A 12,373-nucleotide genomic window follows, 5' to 3' on the forward strand; every position below is an offset into this window, starting at 1 on the left:
TCCATGTAGTCCTGAGCCACCCATTCAAACCATTAGAGTCTGACTTTACTGAGTTCGCTTTTCAGTGACGTGTTTTGAAATTGTCAAAAAAAAAAAAAAAAAAAATAGAAGGGTGCCCAGTGTGATGGCTCAATAGCTAAATTGTCACCTTGCAAGCATCAGGATCCCATATGGGCACCGGTTCGTGTCCCAGCTGTCTTTCCCTTCCAGATCCGTTCGTGGCCTGGGAAGGCAGTGGAGGTCGGCCCAAAGCCTTGGGACCCTGTACCCGCATGGGAGACCCAGAAGAAGCTCCTGGCTTCGGATTAACTTAGTCCTGTCCATCTGGCCATTTAGGGAATCAACCAGTGGATGAAAGCCCTTTCTAATTTCTCTTGTGTTTATCTGACCTGCCTTTCCGATAAAAATAAATAAAAAATAAAATCTTTTTAAAAAGTTCCATTAGCCGTTCCCATTGCTCAAGGTTTTTTTTTCGTTTTCCCTTTTTTTTTTTGGTCAATGGATTATCTATTTTTATTAGAAAGGCAGATGTACAGAGAGAAGAGACAGAGAGGAAAATCTTCTGTCTGATGATTCTCTCCCTAAGTGGCCACAACGGCCCGAGCTGAGCTGATCCGAAGCCAAGAACCAGGAGCTTCCTCTGGGTCTCCAGCGCGGGTACAGGGTCCCAAGGCATTGGGCCGTCCTCAACTGCTTTCCCAGGCCACAAACGGAGCTAGATGGGAAGTGGAGCAGCTGGGACTTGAACCAGCGCCCATATGGGATCGCAGCACATGAGGTGAGGACTTTAGCTACTAGGCTACTGCACTAGGCCCTAAAAATAAGACTTAAAAGTTTATGACCATGAAAAGTATGTGAGTCTTATACATACTCCTGACTCCTGGCTTCAGATTGGCTCAGCTGCGGCAGTTGCAGCCACTTGGGGAGTGAACCAGCGGATGGAAGATCTTCCCCCTTTTTCTCCTTCTCTCCATAAATCTGATCTGCCCTTCTGATAAAAAGAAAATCTTTAAAAGCAAAAATGAACTGAGGTTCTGATTTGGAATAGAGAAGCAAGTTCCTCCGGGGAAGCAAGGTGAGATGTAATTTTCCTCAAGATCCCAGGTGTGCAAGCCATGGGCAGGTGTTTGGTGCCATGGTTAGCACTCGTGGGATGCCCGAGTCTCACCCTGAGGAGCTACAGATTCCCGGCTCTGTTTCTGGCTCCTGCTGCTGGTCACCGCAAGCTCAGCGGGGGGCAGTGGTGCTGGCTCGAGTCCCTAGAGCCCCACCGCACCCCTGTGGCAAACCCACATGGAGCTCCCAGCTGTTGCACACATCTGGGGAGGGAAACTTTTTTTTTTTAATCTGTTTCTTAAAAACAATGAAAGTGTTTTTGAACACTCACGCACATTGCTTAGCGGGGGAAAAAAAGAAATACAAAGTAAATTAATGATGAAATATGTTTTGGGTATCAGGTTGATACGTATTTAAAAATTGGTTATTAGAGGGCACTGCTTGGCATGCTTGGAAATTTTATGGGGAAACAGCGCCCCCTGCCTTCCAATATATACATTGCGGCTTCTGTCCTGAAACTGTATCCAAGACTTCTGCTAAACCTCAAATTCAGAAATTTAGGAGGCCCATCTAGAATTGCTTGGTCTTAATATTTTGAAAACTGAGAACAGCATGATAGCTCTGCAGTGTAATTCTACACCTCCAACCACCTGCATTTCTTACGGGTATTGGTTCATGTCCAGGCTACTTCACTGACCATCCCACTCTCTGCTTGTGTCCTGGGACCGCAGTAACAGATGGCCCAAAGCCTTGGGACTCTGCATTTGCATGGGCAACATGGAAGATGCTCCTGGTTCCTCGCTTTAACATGGCCTGACTCTGGTCATCCACCAGGGATAATGTGGATGGAAGATTGTCTGTCTCTTACTTGCTCTCTGTAATTCTGATTTGTTTATTTTCTTTCTTTCTTTCTCTTTCTTTCTTTCTTTCTTTCTTTCTTTCTTTCTTTCTTTCTTTCTTTCTTTCTTTCTCTCTCTCTCTCTCTCTCTCTCTTTCTTTCTTTCTTAAACATTTATTTTTATTGGAAAGGGAGATACACAGAGATGAGGAGAGACAGAGAGGAAGATCTTCTGTCCGATGGTTCACTTCCCAAGCTGCTGCAATGGCTGGAGCTGAGCCAATGTGAAGTCAGGAGCCAGGTACAGGGTCCCAATGCATTGGGCTGTCCTCGACTGCTTTCCCAGGCCACAAGCAGGGAGCTGGATGGGAAGTGGGGCTGCCGGGATTAGAACCAGCGCCCACATGGGATCCCGGTGCATTCAAGGCAAGGACTTAAGCCACTAGGCCACGCTGCCAGGCCCCTGTTTCATTTTTTAAAAAAAGATTTGATTTTATTGGAATGGCAGGTTTAAAGAGGAAAGAGACAGACAGAAGGACCTTCCATCTGCTGGTTTACTCCCCAAGTGGCCACAATGGCCAGAGCTGAGCTGCTCTGAAATCAGGAGCCAGGAACTTTCTCTGGGTCTCCCATGTAGGTGCAGAGTCCCAAGTACTTGGGCCATCCTCCACAGCTTTCCCAGGCCACAAACAGGGCATTGGATGGGAAGTGGATCAGCCAGGACGTGAACTGATGCCCATATGGGATGCCGGTGCTTGTAGGTGGAGAATTAGCCAGTTGAGACATCATGTCAGCTCCTTGCGAATGGTTTTATCCATGGTTTAGGATAATGGTGAATCGTTCTGTAGCTAGCAGCACCCACTAGAAGCTACCCAAGGGTTGTGCAAAGCTGTTTCTTAGGTTGGTTAGGTCACTTTCCAACACACACACACGTACACGCCTCTCACCCCTGGTCTGTACTTTAGTATTTCTCTGCAGGTTTACATATTTGAGTCGGTGTGAGACAGAGGGAAAGCAAGACACAGAAACAGAGAGATCTTGCCCCTGTTGGCTCTCTCCCGAAGTGCCTGCTTGGGATGCAGCTGAAGCCAGGAGCCTGGACCTCCAGCATGGCTCCTCCTTGGTGGCCCTGGGTGCACTAGCAGGAAGTCAGCCAGGACATAAACCTGCAGTGAATAAGGGATGTTGGCATCCCACGTGGTCCCTAAGTCTGCTGCACCCCAGTGCCTGACTAGCAGCGTGCATTTTGACTAGAAGAGATGGTTTTATAAGAGGACATGGACATGGAACCCGAGTGGAGCCGGAAGGGCCCCCCAAACCTTGGAGCAAGCTTGACTGTTAAGTGACGATGATAAACTATGTGTCCCAGGCAGCACACAGTCCAGGACAAGAAAATAATTTGAACTAATGTGGGGGCTGGGGCGTCCCTAGCTGCCGATCAACCCTAGCACAGAACTGGTGAGAACAGGATGAGTGGATGGGAGACCTCCTGCCTCCCAGAAACCCACCAGCCTTCTGGGCTGCCCTTCAGTGCCTCTGCCTTCAGCCAGGACTAAACATGGCGGCGCCACTTCCGGCGGCGCGTCGGGTGAAAGGTTGAGGACGATGGCGGCGCCCATCAGCGGCTGAGGCATGCAGCGGAGGATGGCGCTGGCGGTGGCGGGGGCTCGGCTGGGCGGCCCCGGGTGCTGGCGCGGGCACTGGACGGCGGCCGGCCGCTCGCGGAGCCGGCGCGAGGCGGCCGAGGCCGAGGCGGACGCGCCGGTGGCGCAGTACGTGGGCGAGCGGGCGGCGCGCGGCCACCGCGTCTTCGTGTGGGGCTTCAGCTTCTCGGGGGCGCTGGGCGTGCCCGGCTTCGTGGTGCCCAGCTCCTCGCCCGAGCCCCGCGCCGGCTCCCGGCCGCGCCGCCGCATCCAGAACGTGCCCTACCGCCTGGAGCTGGACCAGAAGGTGGGCGCCGCGGCCTGCTGCTCTTCATCGGCGTCTTCCTCCTCCTCCTCATCTTCCTCGCCTTCCTCCTCATCATCGTCTTCCTCTTCCTTGTCTTCCTTCTCCTCTTACTCTTCCTCCTCCTCCTCATCTTCTCCTTTCCTCCTTGCTCCCTCATCATCTTCCTCCTCCTCACCTTCCTCCTCCTCCTCCCCCTCATCTTCCTCCTCCCCCTCATCTTCCTCCTCCTCATCTTTCTCCTCACCTTCCTCCTCTTCATCATCTTCCTCCTCTTCATCATCGTCCTCCCCCTCGTCATAACAGTCCTCCTCCTGGCCTGCCTGCCTGCCGCCCTCTGCCCCGTGGAGGGACGCTGTTCTAGCCACCCTAGGGGGCTGGTCGCTGACCTTTCTAAAGGGGGTGACTGGGTGTGTTTGGGTGGGACTCGTGTCATGGCTCAGCCATCCCTGTGAGTGAGTTCGAGGGGAGGAAAGGGGCCCCACAGGTGATGGGGCATCCCTGGCATGGGGTCGCCCGCGGGGCTAGCCTGACTCCTGGGCAGGAGAACCCAGAAGGGCGGTTGAGGTGGTGAACGTGCCCTAGGGGAGGGCCGTGGAACACCACCGAATGCCTTTCATCACTTTGATATCAAATGCTGTGAACTGTACATTTGGTATTCTAGCTCTGCTTTTATTTGAAAGACTTATCTACTTTTATTGGAAAGGCAGATTTCCAGAGAGAAGGAGAACCAAAAATGAATAGTCTATTTGATCCATTGGCTCACTCCCCAAATGACTGCAATGGCTGGAGCTGAGCTGATGCGAAGCCAGGAGCCAGAAGCTTCTTCCGGGTCTCCCACATAGGTGCAGGGTCCCAAGGCCGTTGGGCCGTCCTCGACTGCTTTCCCAGGCCACAAGCAGGGAGCTGGATGGGAAGTGGAGCAGCTGGGACCCCAACCAGCTTCCCTATGGGATGCTGGTGCTTGAAGGTGGAGAATTAGCCAATTGAGCAGTGGTACCAGGCCCTGACCCCCCTTCCCATAATCTGTTAACAATTCTTTGCCTGATTCAAGATCACAAAGGTTGTTTTCTTCTAGAACCTTCATAGTGTTAGTTCTTACATCCATGAACCACTTTTGAGTTGTGAACCCTCCGTGGATGGCTCGTTTCTCAGCCCCTCAAGTGCGGACCGTGACCATCTCTGCCCTTGCCCTCCTCAGGCCGCTTTGATCAGGTTCTGTTTCCTATGGAGTTGGCTGTTGGACTTGAGGCTCTTGCTGTCCGCGCCTAGGCAGGCGTTGGGCGCGATGGCTGAGGTGCTGTTTGGGCGATCTGCGTCCCGTGGTGGCATCTGAGTTCACCCGGGTGGATGGAGTGTCATCTTTTGCCTTCCGCGTGGGAGAGACATAATCCAGTTGTGTGCTCCCAGCTTCGGCCTGGCCCAGCCGCAGGTGAATGTAAGGATATTCATTCATCTATTTATTTTTTTTAAAGATTTATTGATTTCTTCGGAAAGCTAGATTTATTAAGAAAAAGAGAAAGATCTTCTACCTTCTGGTTCACTCCTCAAATGATTGTAACAGCCGGAGCCGAGCCAATCTTCTAGGTCTTCTATGTTTATGCAGGGTCCCAAGGCTTTAGGCCATCCTCTACTGCTTTCCCAGGCCACAGGCAGGGAGCTGAATGGGAAGTGGAGCCGCCGGGATTAGAACCAGTGTAAGTTGCTGGGGCCCGAGGCAGAGGCTTTAGGCTCCAACAGCAGGGCGCCAGCCCCCTCTGCCTTCCTAAATAACTTAGTAATCATGTCGGGAGAGGGCATGGCTGTGCTGACTGCTCTGGGCACCGGAGCAGCCGAGGCGAAAAGCCCCCACGGTTTCTCATGAGTAAATAGTACTCAGTGTATTTGCCACTGGTCCGTGCCCCAAAGGTAGTTGTTTTGATTTTTACCAATTTTTTTTTGGTCCAGCGCTCTTACTTCCTGCAGAGTGATGGGCTGACCTGGTCACAGTGCCCGAACTAGGAGTGCTCCTGGTACCTAATCCATCCCCAGCACTTAAGGCTGCTGTGGGGCAGGTGCCCCCTCAAAAGCTTTCACACGGATGAACGGGCCTTGCGGTAAAATGTGTGCTCACCAAATATTTGTCGGATATTAAACAAACCTGCGTCTCCAAGCGATGAGAGTGAGCATGGGGTACCGGGTGTCATTTTCAGAGTTGGCGGCTTCTCGGTGTGGTCAGGGGCCACCTTCTGCCCCTCACCCTGTTCACTCCCTCCCGCCGAGAGCGTGACAGGTGTGAGCCCTCCAGAGGCCAGGCAACTTTAGTTTTCTTTTTTGAAAGATTTATTTATTTTTTGTTGCAAAGTCAGATATACGGAGAGGAGGAGCCACAGGAAGATCTTCTGTCCGATGATTCACTCCCCAAGTGACCACGGTAGCCAGTACTGTGCCAGTCCGAAGCCAGGAGCCAGGAACTTCCTCCAGGTCTCCCACGTGGGTGCAGGGTCCCAAGGCTTTGGGCCATCCTTGACTACCTTCCCAGGCCACAAGCAGGGGCTGGATGGGAAGTGGGCCACCGGAATTAGAACCGGCGCCCATTTGGGATCGTGGTGCATTCAAGGCAAGGACTTTAGCTGCTAGGCCACTGTGCCGGGCCCTGCCTTTCTTTTTTGTCTTTGGGTCTTGGGCATCTCATTGATACTGGAGCCAGACGATATTTGAGTTTTATAGAGGTGCATGTGCATGCCACGTGTGGCCTCCCACCAATCCGAAGCCAGGAGCCAGGAGCTTCTTCCGGGTCTCCCAGGCGGGTGCAGGGTCCCAAGGCCTTTGGGCCGTCCTCGACTGCTTTCCCAGGCCACAAGTTGGGAGCTGGTTGGGATGAGGCCCACCTGGCACAATGGGTTAAGCTGCTGTTTGCGTCACTGATATCCCATATCAAGTGTCGACCAAGGCTGTACTGCTCTGCCTTCCATCCTGCTCCTTGCTGATGCACCTGGGGAGGCAGTAGGAAATGAACCCAGTGTTGGATCCCTGCTAGCTGTATGGGGGACCAGATGGCATTCTGGTCCTGGCTTTGACTTGGGTCAGTGTTGGTTACCGTGGAAAAATCTCTGTCCTTCTCTTCCTGTCTCATTTGCTCAACATTTCAGATAAATGTACGTAAATAAATACCTCTTGGAAAAAAGGTGAGATGGTGGGGCCAGTGCGGTGGCTGAGCACGCTGATCTTCCACCTGCAAGCACTGGCATCCTAAATGAGCACTAGTTTGTGTCCCGGCTGCTTCATTTCCCCTTCTAGCTCCCTGCTTACAGCCTGAAAAAGCTGTGGAGGGTGGTCCAAGTGATGGGAGACCCAAAGAAAGTTCCTGGTTCCTGGTTCTTGGCTTCAGATCACCTCAGCCCAGCTCTGGCTGTTGTGGCCATTTGAGGAGTGAATCAGCAGATGCAAGATCTTTCTATGTCTTTCTTCTCTGTAAATCTGCTTTTCTAATAAAAATAAGTAAATCATCTGGGGTGAGGGGAAGATGAGATGAGATGAGCTAACCCGTGGCCGTCGTAAGCGCTCAGCCCCCTGTTAGTGGCTGAGTCTGTCACACCCATTACTGGCGTTTGGTCACACAGCCTATCGCTGGTTGCTGTAGAAACCTGCACGTCCCAGGTCCCTTCATGCTCTCCGGGAACTCTTCATTTTTTGGTTTTGTTTTTCCAGATCTCATCTGCTGCCTGCGGCTATGGCTTCACCTTACTGTCCTCCAGAACCAAGGATGTCACCAAAGTCTGGGGAATGGGGCTCAACAAGGACTCGCAGCTGGGCTTCCAGAGGAGCCGCAAAGATAAGAGTGAGCCACGCAGCCCTGGCCGCGCGGTTGCCATGGCACCAACGCCCACCCAGGACGCCCCTTGTGGGTGTCAGTCCTTCAGCCACCTGCCCCTGGCAGACAAGAGAAGATTTTTTCTTTTATTTGAAAGGCAGGGTGACCGGAAGGACTGCAGAGAGAGATTGTCTATTTGGTGGTTCATTCACAGGTTGTGGTAGTCAGGGTTAGGCCAGGCCAAAATCAGGAGCCCAGCCACTCCAGCTGGGTGTCCCATGTGGGTGTCAGGGGCCCAAGACTTGGATCATGCTCTGCTGCTCTCCTGAGGTGTATTAGCAAGGAGCTGGACTGGAAGCCGGTCCTCTGTATCGAGTGTCCATATGGGATGCTGGCATTGCAGCTTAACTCGCTATGTCGACCCCTCTTTCTTCAGTATTTTAGGGAACAGTCGTAGGGGCCAGTGCAGTGGCACAGCACGTGAAGCCCCTGCCTGTGACACTGGCTTTCTGTGTCAGAGTGCCAGCTGAGGTACCATCGCAGCTGTTCTACTTCCCTCCTGGCTTCTTGTGAATGCACTGTGTGTGGGACAGGGCTGACGGCTCACCTGCGAGGGCCTCTGCCACCCGCATGGGCACCTGGCCTGAGCCCTGGGCTCCTGCAGTTGGCCTGGCCCAGCCCTGGAGAGTGAACCATTGGATGGAAGTTCTCCATTTTGCCCTTCTGCCTTTCCAATAAAATACAAACCAATAACAGTTTTAAAAGCATGAACGATATTAGCTGATATGTAGAGAGATTTCTTTGAGAAGACCAAGTGCGTCTTCCGTGAGCTGGCTTTGTGTAACAAAGGCCATGTGGTCAATGGGGCTGGGGTTGAGCATCGGTCTGGCTTTGGGGCTTTGAACGAGTCATTCCTCCCTGACTCTGTTCTTTTGTCGGCCCTGGTGGCGTGGGCGTTAGGCACGCCGGGTGGCTCTCAGTCTAGGTGTGATGCTCTGAACATTACCATGGTGATTGTTTAGACAGGAGCTACGAATACGTGTTGGAACCCTCGCCCGTCCCGCTGCCTCTGGACGGACCTCAGGAGACCCGGGTGCTACAGGTGGCATGTGGCAGGGCGCACTCCCTGGTGCTGACGGACAGCGAAGGAGGTGGGTGGCCCCGTGGGAGCCTGGTGGTGGGAGGGGCCGTGTTACCCCAGGTGGATAAGCACCCTCTGTGGCTGGCTTCCGCAGAGCCGGATTGGGCAGAGGTGGCCAATTTGAGTGACAGTGCCTGGCAGGCCCCCCACAGGCCTCCGCTCCCACTCCCTTGTCCCGTGTCACCATAGCAGGCCATGTGTCCGCTTGGACCAGGTGACGCCTGCTGGTCCTGTCTTCTTCCTGTGGTGGGAGGTCTGTCAGAGCCCTGGTCCCCCTCAAGAAGAGCACGCATTTCCAGGGAAGGCCCGAAGCACCTGCCTTGCCTGATTGTGTGAGTGTGCGCAGAAGTGCACGAGATAGGAAAAGATGTCATGCCTAGGAGCTTTTCTTTTTTTTTTTTTTAAAGATTTATTCATTTTATTACAGCCAGATATACACAGAGGAGGAGAGACAGAGAGGAAGATCTTCTGTCCGATGATTCACTCCCCAAGTGAGCCGCAACGGGCCGGTGCGCGCTGATCCGATGCCGGGAACCTGGAACCTCTTCCGGGTCTCCCACGCGGGTGCAGGGTCCCAGTGCATTGGGCTGTCCTCGACTGCTTTCCCAGGCCACAAGCAGGGAACTGGATGGGAAGTGGAGCTGCCGGGATTAGAACCGGCACCCATATGGGATCCCGGGGCTTTCAAGACGAGGACTTTAGCCGCTAGGCCACGCCGCCGGGCCCAAGGAGCTTTTCTAAGAGGGGATTTGATGTCAGGGGCAGCCTAGTAGCAGGTGTCGGGAATGGAAGGATGGAGTTAGGGCCTGGAAGGGGTGGGCCTAACATCCCCATGGGTAAGCCTGAAGATGCCGGGCGTGTTGCCGAAAGGAAGTCTGGGTGAACGGATGGTCGGGGCCACTTGGAGTCCCTTCTCCCTTCCTCCCTCCCCGCCATTGCCCTGACGTCCTTAGACCCAGGAGCCCACAGTCTGACCTGCTGATGGTGTGTGTTCTCTAGTCTTCAGCATGGGGAACAATTCCTACGGGCAGTGTGGAAGGAAGGTGGTGGAAGGTGAAGTTTACAGGTGAGATTCTGGAAACACAGCCCTCCTGGGAATGCTCCGGCGTTAGCCACCCCTCTGCTTCCTGCCACGAGTGAAGCCGCTCAGAGTTCCTGAGCTGCGGGGACGGAGAGCGTGGGAACACGCCGGGGTGTGCTGGGAGCAGAGGGTGGGTTGTGATGTGGAAGTTCTCTGAGTTAATTCTTCTCGGTTTCTTTTTTTCTTTTCTTTTTTCTTCTTCTTCTTCTTCTTTTTTTCTTTAGATTTACTTATATTTCTTTAAAAGGCAGAGAGAAAGATCTATCTGCTGGTTCACTCCCCTAATAGCCGCAATGGCCAAGACTGGGCTGGGTCAAAGCCAGGATCCTAGAGTTCCACTGGCCTCCCCGTGTGGGGAGCAAGGACCCAAGTACTTGGTTCATCACCCTCATCACCCACACCCAGGCATGGGTAGCTGGATGGGCAGCCGAACAGCCAGGACTTGAGTCCGCTACTCTGACTAAGCACGTGGCCCAACCTGTTGTTTCACATCACCAAACTGTAAACTTCTTGTTGTATCAATTCAATCCACATTCCCCTCCCTCCCCCACCGGGAGCCAGTGCTGTGGCATAGCAGATTAAGCTGCCACCTAGGGTGGCAGTTCAAGTCTCAGCTGCTCTGCTTCCAGTCCAGCTCCCTGTCACTTTTAATCTTTGCTCTGTAGTTCCTTGTATTGCCCTGCCAGGCCCCAGTCTTAGTCTCAGCCCTGGCTGCCTGTGTCAAGTCACCTGGGATTTGGCTTTGTTTTCATGTCCCATCCTATCCCTGCCTTGTCTGTGACCTTGAGGCTTGCTCTAGCATTGACTGGGTGTGGAGGCGCGGGAGTGTTGGGAGGGGGAGGGTTGTCGATCTCCCGCTAGCAAACCCTGACTGTGGACGTGGAGCTCACTGTGACCATTTTTCTTTCCTTTCCCCAACTTGGCTTCCAATGTCAGTGAAAGTCACAAAGTCCACAGACTGCAGGACTTCGATGGACAGGTGGTCCAGGTGAGAGCCAGGTCTAAGAGCCACTCAGCCTGCCCTTGGGGGCTTTCTGCAAGGTTACACGTTGCATGGGATGGTGGCATAGTCATCAGGGAGACTGTGTGAATGGATGGATGGATGGATGGATGGATGTTACCTGGGAGTCGGACAGCTGGGCACCATGGAAGGGCATGTGGGCATCACAGGTCACAGTTGAACCAGCCGTGTCACGACACTGGCCCTGCGTGTAGTGCTTCTCAAGCAGGCTTCTGGGTCATGCAGCTTTGAGTTCAACTCCCTGCCTGAGTGTTAACTGAGCTTCTTGAGGCTCCCCTCCTGCCCGGGGGTGGCCATGGGCACCGCCTTAACATGGTGCCTGGCATAGCCGGTGCTCAATAAGCAATGCTTCTCCTTAGAAGGGTAGTGCTCCCTAGAGTGACTGAGCCTGGAATGTAAGGTAACAGGTGCACCTTGGGGGTAGGAGCAGGGTCCCAGGGCAGTGTGAGGGTTGAGGAGGGCAGAAGACAGATCTTGGAGAAGATCATGGTTGTCACAGGCACAGAGAGGGGACTGCGTGGTGACGAGATGCAGAGCGCGGGCGAGGCCGAGGTGCCCCAGGGCTCATGTAGGCTGGTGAAAGAACCTGGGCCCTTGACTGTGCAAGTGCAGTGTCAGTGGAGGATGAGGTGGAAGCTAGACTGGCAGATCCAGGGAGAGTGAGGTGTGGAGGTGGAGCGGGTTAGGAGCGGCGGGGAGGGCGCTGGGCTCGCAGCAGCCTCTTGTGTCCACCTGCCAGGTCGCCTGTGGTCAGGATCACAGTCTCTTTGTCACAGACCGAGGAGAAGTCTATTCGTGTGGATGGGGCGCTGACGGGCAAACAGGTACTGTCCCTGGCCCCGGACTGGGGTGGCGTGGGGCCTCAGCCCAGGTCATAAAGAAGTGACCTAGAAGGCCCTTCCGGGCCACAATGCACCTTCCTGTTATGACTCTTCACTTCCCTGGGGGCCCCACTGTTCCGTTCACCATGGCCACAGCTCCCACTGGAATGACCCAGGAAGCCACCGTGGGGGAGTTGCTAGCTGTTGGTTTTGCTGACTGTCCCCCCTGGTGGCTCTTTCCCACATGAGCTGAGGAGTCACGTTGGATCATGATCTGATCTGCCCTTGTATTACATTTCTGGAAGCCCTGAGGACCTGAGGTGGCCATCTTTCCTCTAGAGAGCATTGTGCCTATTGCCTGGGGATACTGCCAGCAAGATACTGTCCTGGTCCCCGGGGTGGGGGGGTCCCCTGCTTTAAAACCAGGCTCCCTGGTCCGTCGCTGCCTTGGTGCTGTCTGAGGAACCCTGCCTGGGGCTGTGCAGGCGTTGGCAGGTGTTCTCAGCAGGGTGCTGTGTAGGCATCCTCTGTTGGCTGTTCACCATGCCAGCTTCGCTTCATAGCCTTGATGGGAGGGTGTGAGCGGCGCTTGGTGAGCCTCCTGTTTTGTAGTGAGTCCAGCAGTGCCCTGGGAGTGGCAAAGTCTGATGGGGTCGCCCAGTATTGATATTCCAC

General features: G+C 53.9%; 1 protein-coding gene across 2 annotated transcripts in view; it reads left to right on the forward strand.

Moving 5' to 3' along the window:
• The first annotated feature begins 1,034 nt into the window (after window positions 1-1,034).
• Window positions 1,035-12,373, forward strand: part of RCC1L (RCC1 like) — a 31,748-nt gene continuing 20,409 nt past the window's right edge. Inside the window, exons 1-6 of one of the 2 annotated variants that reach the window (XM_058680477.1) lie at window positions 1,035-1,075; window positions 7,532-7,661; window positions 8,657-8,785; window positions 9,775-9,841; window positions 10,793-10,844; window positions 11,617-11,701. In XM_058680477.1, the coding sequence (XP_058536460.1) occupies window positions 7,607-7,661; window positions 8,657-8,785; window positions 9,775-9,841; window positions 10,793-10,844; window positions 11,617-11,701 (388 nt within the window). In that variant the 5' untranslated portion in view covers window positions 1,035-1,075; window positions 7,532-7,606. Of the gene's footprint in view, window positions 1,076-3,538; window positions 3,845-7,531; window positions 7,662-8,656; window positions 8,786-9,774; window positions 9,842-10,792; window positions 10,845-11,616; window positions 11,702-12,373 lie in introns of those variants that run through there. The other variant, XM_058680476.1, reaches the window with a different exon arrangement.

This window comes from Ochotona princeps, chromosome 24, assembly GCF_030435755.1.
Source record: "Ochotona princeps isolate mOchPri1 chromosome 24, mOchPri1.hap1, whole genome shotgun sequence".
Classification (NCBI taxonomy): Eukaryota; Metazoa; Chordata; class Mammalia; order Lagomorpha; family Ochotonidae; genus Ochotona; species Ochotona princeps.